At 35.2% G+C, this 6675-nt stretch overlaps 1 protein-coding gene across 1 annotated transcript in view; it reads right to left on the bottom strand.

The window, feature by feature from the left end:
- Positions 1-330: 330 nt before the first annotated feature.
- LOC121381598 (atrial natriuretic peptide receptor 1-like) overlaps positions 331-6675 on the bottom strand; it is a 9887-nt gene continuing 3542 nt past the window's right edge. Inside the window, exons 5-8 of the mRNA XM_041510934.1 lie at positions 5443-5605; positions 4738-4848; positions 3385-3476; positions 331-540 (exon numbers count right to left, since the gene is read on the bottom strand). Of these exons, the coding sequence (XP_041366868.1) occupies positions 331-540; positions 3385-3476; positions 4738-4848; positions 5443-5605 (576 nt within the window). The remainder of the gene's footprint in view (positions 541-3384; positions 3477-4737; positions 4849-5442; positions 5606-6675) is intronic.

Here is a 6675-nt window from a genome sequence, read left to right as displayed (position 1 = left end):
AGTGATAGAAAACTAACTGGAAAATGTGTTTATAAAATTGGAGCTAGAGAAAGAAGAAGAAAACAACGATGTTTTCAGTTTGAAAGAGTTATACCTTCTTGTATATATTTGTCAAGTCACGAGCAAAATAGTCAAAAATACGATTGATTTTGCAATTGCAATATATAGCTCTCAGTAAGATATAATAATAAATATTATTAAGTTAAATTATTTTCCTCTACCACCAATGATTAAACAATTCAAGAACTGCTTCCTAGAAGCCAGATTATAATCTTGGTTTCACTATGTTGGTCTGAGAGTATGCTGGTCTATGCTACTGACACGGTCCTATCAGTCGATACGGTCCGAGTTTCGAGAGTCACATTTGAGAGGCACAATACTAGCTGTCTCTTCATCTGGAGCCTCGAACGGACCTCTACATTTAGATTGTTTCGCTTCACTGTTGTGCACTATACAGATTCCGTCGTCTGCAGTTGTCGTTGATATGTCAAACAGACCTTCTTTCCCAACAAGCCAGTACGTTTCCATTGTGCCTTTTCCCTACAAATAGGGAAACACCATATAACCCGGTAAATGTATATAACATGTAAGCAGAGCGTATTTCAAACTTTAATAATTATGTTATGCAATTGTTTCTATTAAATCAATTAATTTTAATCAGTACACACCACTCGAGTGTATCGGCAACAATTGACAAAGTTCAAGTAAACCTTATTTTTATAATAATAAAGTGATCAATTTCAGTTCTATCCATTATGTTAATTAACGTGCATTATCAGAGTATATTTGTCATTTCAATTAAACAGTATGAATATTTATTATTGTCAAGATCACAAACTCTGTACTCGTGTAATATACAGCACAGTTTTGTATAGTACTACCATTAGAATACATTCATTATTCTCCTGACAATAACCTTTGTAAACATAACACACAAATATATTTACACCACTCCCTAAAAATCTAAACCTTTCTTAAATTTAAAATGAAATTTATTATTCGTACAGTGGAGTAAAAGTAACGATGTAGAACTTCCTTCCATCATTGAACTGTACTTAGTAACCATGTGATTACCTCCCATGGCTACTCATTATCCATCCACCTACCTTTGTCTGACACTCAATAGCCAATGTGTATTTGTATGCTGCGATGTCGTTACACATTCATTCGTTCATTCATGATAGCATAATACCAATATTAAGGAACTGTATTTGATTATATTAGTGTATAAACATATCCAACTGTTCTCTTCTAATAACAAAAAAACGAATTTCATAATTTAGGAAAATATTTGTTTTAGGCACTCAATTAAAAAACATTAGTTAGTTATTTTAGTTATTTTGCGTTGTTTAATAATAACAACAACAACAACAACAAAAACAATAATAATATATTAATGTATTAATATTTTTTTTTTTTTTTTTATATAATTATATTTATAGCTATAAGTTAAAATGAATTATTATTTTATGACCAGGCGCCAGACTTTCGATGCTATCTAAGCTGATTCAAACAGCTGGTATGTTACATCAAATCAAATAGGGTATTCCGAGTTTTCAGTCATTACGAGATGTTTCCAACTATATAACATACGACCATTTTTAACGACTGGAATATCATTTGGTTGTGTAGAATATCGGTGTCTGGTATAAATTAAATATTCAATGTCTTTCTAGTCTTGCTACGATTTGTAATAGCACAATTTTATTTTGTTTCATTCATTAATTTATTCATTATATCTATATATCTATCTATCCTTCCATCCATCCATCCATCCATCTGTGTCTATCTATCTATCTATCTATATTATCTTCTCTCTTTCTTCTCTCTCTCTCTCTCTCTCTCTCTCTCTCTCTCTCTCTCTCTCTCTCTCTCTCTCTCTCTCTCTCTCTCTCTTCCCCCCTCCCCTCCGTCGGTGGGCCCATTGCGCTATTTCCTGTTACAACCAGTGCGCAACTACTGGCATGTCAAATACCGTGGTATGTGCTATTATGTCTGTTGGATGGTGCATATAAAAGATTCCTTACTACTAATGGACACGTTTTGCGGGATTCCTTTCTAAGACTATATGTCAAAATTACCAAATGTTTGACATCCAATAGTCAATGATTATAAATCAATGTGCTCTAGTGGTGTCATTAAACAAAACAAACTTTAACTAACTCTCTTTCTCTATCTATCTATCTAACTATCTATCTCTAAATTGGAAGCACATTGAGAGCAGTCTCGTTAAATTTTACAATTGTGGACATAGTGATGTCAGCATCACATAGTTTCATCAGTGACCACACGTGGCTAACACAGGCTAGTGGTAGTACTAAACCAAATAACTTCCGGCTGGGTCAAAGTTCGAGGTGCACCCAACTTTTGATAGAGAAGTGAACACCACAAGTCCTGTGATTTGTTATAAATGTGAGTGTGTTGGTTGTAAAAAATAATAGTTTCATCTGGGTAAAAAAAAAGTGCAATTTTATTTCATCTAGTACCAATGTGTCAAGTAGCCTTGTGCTTGAAACATGTATGGGGTACCTGTAAAAAAAGTACTCGAATTTTGTGCGAAACTAGGGTAGTCATAGACGCTACCCGTTATCTCAGAAACGAGCAGCTTGACCCCCATTTTTTTTCTGATTCACTTTAAGTGTAAGGGGTGGTAGTATTTATATCCGTGGCGTTTATGTCGGTTGATACGTTGCAGGTAGGAGTTTTAGCCACATATGTTACTATTGTCGTCTATGGGATTTGATTTGGTAGTATACACCCTAGTGGAAACACGCGTTCTAGATTATGAGAGAAGAAACCGACTTCTGCCTCGTTTGGCATTCTAACCGCAATGCCCAACATAAAAATACCCCAAATTTAGCAGCATCAGTCACGTACCACTGCTTTAATTACACACAATACAAATAGAGATTATTATACGAGCTTGTGTGTCGTACTGATTTTACGAAACGAGTGTCGGGATTCTCATATTACCCAAGCGAGAGCGAGAGTAATACAAGAATCCTGACACGAGTTTCGTAAAATCAGTACGATTCACATCGAGTTTATAATAAGTTCTTTATTATCCATATTATCAGTGATGTTATTTTTTATGAATAACAAGCTACGACGACCACGTCAAAACGTTTCAGTCGTAACTAGAAGAAGACGAGGAATAGGAAAGCAGCTTTATGTTATGACGTCGCTTCCCAAAATTACGTCATTCGTGTGCACGTGAACTCATTATAAACCACGTGTGCCATGCTGGTTATATGTCCCTGTATATCTTGAACTATGTGGATAATAATGTAAACTATGACACATATTTGATTGTATGTTCCTCAGTATTAGTATTACTATATGTCACTAAGATTCATGACTTGACCTAGCACGGCAAGTACTCACCTTAATAAGAACCTGGCCCCTTTGTTTAATTTGGTATTTTGAATTCTGCCGCAACACCCTCTCAGTTTCTGGGCTGATGTGAATACGTTGAGCTGCAAATTAATTCGGAAATAGAAAAGGAAATAGAAAAATAAATAATTAAGAAAAGTTATATTGGAAATAGAAATTTCATTCCTGACTACCGTGGTTAATTGCCAGGGTTACCATATGTTCTCATAGAACTGACCACACACTACAGCTGTCAGGAGTTTATAGTCGATTGCAAATTGCTCTATATTAAAACCAAATTGTTAGTTTCTAACCGCGTGTTTGACAGCTCATATTCTTAACCATGAATCGTGGTTGAACTATCAGCGAAAAATCGACCCCATGCCTCGTATAAGTATAAGTAAAACACTATTTTCTCTAACATGACATGTTTTTAATAGTTTCTCTTAAACTTGAAATCACAGTATAAACAATAAAAATGACAAAGCATAAACCTCTAGCCGTGGTCGACTTAAACCAGTAACTTTACTTGTACATATTAAAATAATAAAACATTATCACAAGTGTGTTTAAATTAGCAAGACTTCACAAAGAATGCATAACATTGTTCAAAGACACGTCATAATAATATTGTTATTAATAAAGGTAAATCAGCACGTCTTTTAGTATGGCAGAGTGATTCTTACATATTTTGTCATGAGCCCAGTAACAAGCCAATACCTAACCTTGCAGACCCCCAAAAGCCAATAGAAGATCGCCGCCCCTTAACAAGCTACATGTATGAGCTAACTTGAGTGCAAATTGTCTATAGTTGAGATAATCGAAACATAAAAACTCGTATGTTATGAGAATAAATTGTATACGAGCCAGACGTATCAGTAGTATTTGATTTGGAGCAGTGCATAACATTTTTATCTCGACTACCACTATCGCAACTACGCAGTCTATAGCTACCGTGTTGCTCGTTAATTATAGCCGTGTTTGTTTGTTGTTGTCATTTCCGGGTCGTCTTGACTAACATACAAAATTATTTTGTTGCTTTAAACACGACCGTGTTTCATGGTCGTTTTGATTCTGGGACTGTCTTAGCTACAAGACCAGACCTATTTTAAAGATTTGAAAGATGATTTACCTAGCCTACAATAACTATTGTCAATTGAAATAAAGAGGCTCGTGGCACAGTGATAGATGGTCTTCTCCAGCAGTTGCCCACCCGTGCCTCAACTAGGTAGGCTCAGTGCTAAACAGTTTTGTTTATTTTACTCTGGTTGATTTTGTAATTTTGTGTCACCTCATAGGGCCTATGGACGAGAGTCCTGAATTACATTATTTGAATAAACGTTTTATTTGATCTGAAGTTCTTACGTTTTCCGTTCGATTCCATCCTGGATGCCGTGTTCACTGTGTCACCAAACAGACAGTATCGCGGCATTGTCAGGCCAACGACACCAGCTACAACAGAGCCGGTGTGCAGACCTGGAAAACCCCCAAAACAAATCAAAATAAAACATCACAGATTTGTTTTTAAATTAGCTTTATGTCCAATCTCTGTGAGCATTTAAGAAGGCCCTTGATATTATTTTTAAAGAATGCATATTAGTGGCAGAAATCCGATCCAGATGTAAAAATTCTGAATAAGAAAACATTCTACAATAAAATGTGTCATACTAGGTCTAATTATCAAGTTCGTTATATAATATAGTAGTAAGAGCCTAACTTTAACACGACAGATGACTATTTGTCCATCCAAATGCGATTTTGGAAAGTTATCTGTTTTCTGTTGAAAACATATACCCATCCCTGGATGCTACAAAACACACGTCTCACATCATTCACAATTCTGTCCATTGCACGACCTCAAGTAATCATAATAAAAATAAAGAAACAACAAAAACAAAGCAAACATTAATGAATTAATCTCGAAAAGAACACAAACGAGATTACTTTTTATGTTTGATGGTCGAAATAATAGCCCCCAGCAGCGTGAATTAATTTTATAGACGGGCATCGCCATAAACTCCTACGAAATGAAGGCTGTTTATGCACAAATCTAAACGAGTGTAGTTTTACCTGCTCTGATCTGAAGTTGTCTCTCCGGTCGGTGTGGAATTTCAAACTCTAGCACGCAGTGCACCAGGGACAGCGCCATGTCGGCCATTTCAGTCACGTGCTTGTCGCCATTACGAACCGGAAGTCCACTCGCCACCATGTAGGCGTCCCCTATTGTTTCCACCTACAGATTGTAATAAACTACCTGATATATATTTGTTTAACCCTCCATTCAGTCGACAGTTAACATAGGCTAAAGCGAATTGGTTGCCTCTCACATTACTTATTAATAATTATTATTCATGTTACACAGGCATGGCGGATGCAAATAGGGGTGGGGTGGGGTTGACGGCTGACTGAGTTCGAGATCAGAGTAAAGTGTATAGAAGGGTTTGGGGGTATACATCCCCGTGAAAATTTAGAAATTATATATCCTGAAATACAATTTCCTGCATTCTAGTAAAATTAATATCTGCCTTAAGATTTACTGCCTGTTAAAATGTTTATGTTTTGTGTGTCTCCATAGTTCTATAACTACACATATGTACATGAATGTAAAAATATTGTAACGAAGCTAACTATTTATGCCTTCCGATGACACAGAGTACTGTAGAAATATTAAATGAATTAAAGGAACATTGCAAACAAATGTTTTATTTATTTTAACTATTATTCACCATGTCATTAATTATTTAAATCTTCATATATATATGTATACACATACGCACACACACACACACACACACACACACACACACACACACACACACACACAACACACATACATATACACAGATATATATATATATATATACACACACACACACACACACACACACACACAAACACACATACATATACACATATATATATATATATATATATATATATATACACACACACACACACACTCACACACACACACACACACACACACACACACACACACACACACACACACACACACACACACACATTATAATGGTGGTAATTTTAACACAATGTGGCAAGTGACAAAAACACAATACCAATAAAACTATGCAATCTAAACCTAGATTAAATCAGGTTATTTCAAAAATTAATTGCCACGGTTTTTAGCTCTTAAATATTAGCTTTAAAGCACTAGGTCGTTTGTATAATACGTTTTACCAAATGTTTTTCTTAGGTTATTATCTCGGTGACATTGTAGTATAAAATTGAATTCGCCTATTTCATTAGAATTACATATTATATATTTAACTTATAACCATGTAT

This window comes from Gigantopelta aegis, chromosome 9 (assembly GCF_016097555.1).
Source record: "Gigantopelta aegis isolate Gae_Host chromosome 9, Gae_host_genome, whole genome shotgun sequence".
Classification (NCBI taxonomy): Eukaryota; Metazoa; Mollusca; class Gastropoda; order Neomphalida; family Peltospiridae; genus Gigantopelta; species Gigantopelta aegis.
This window is presented reverse-complemented; position numbering and strand designations above follow the sequence as displayed.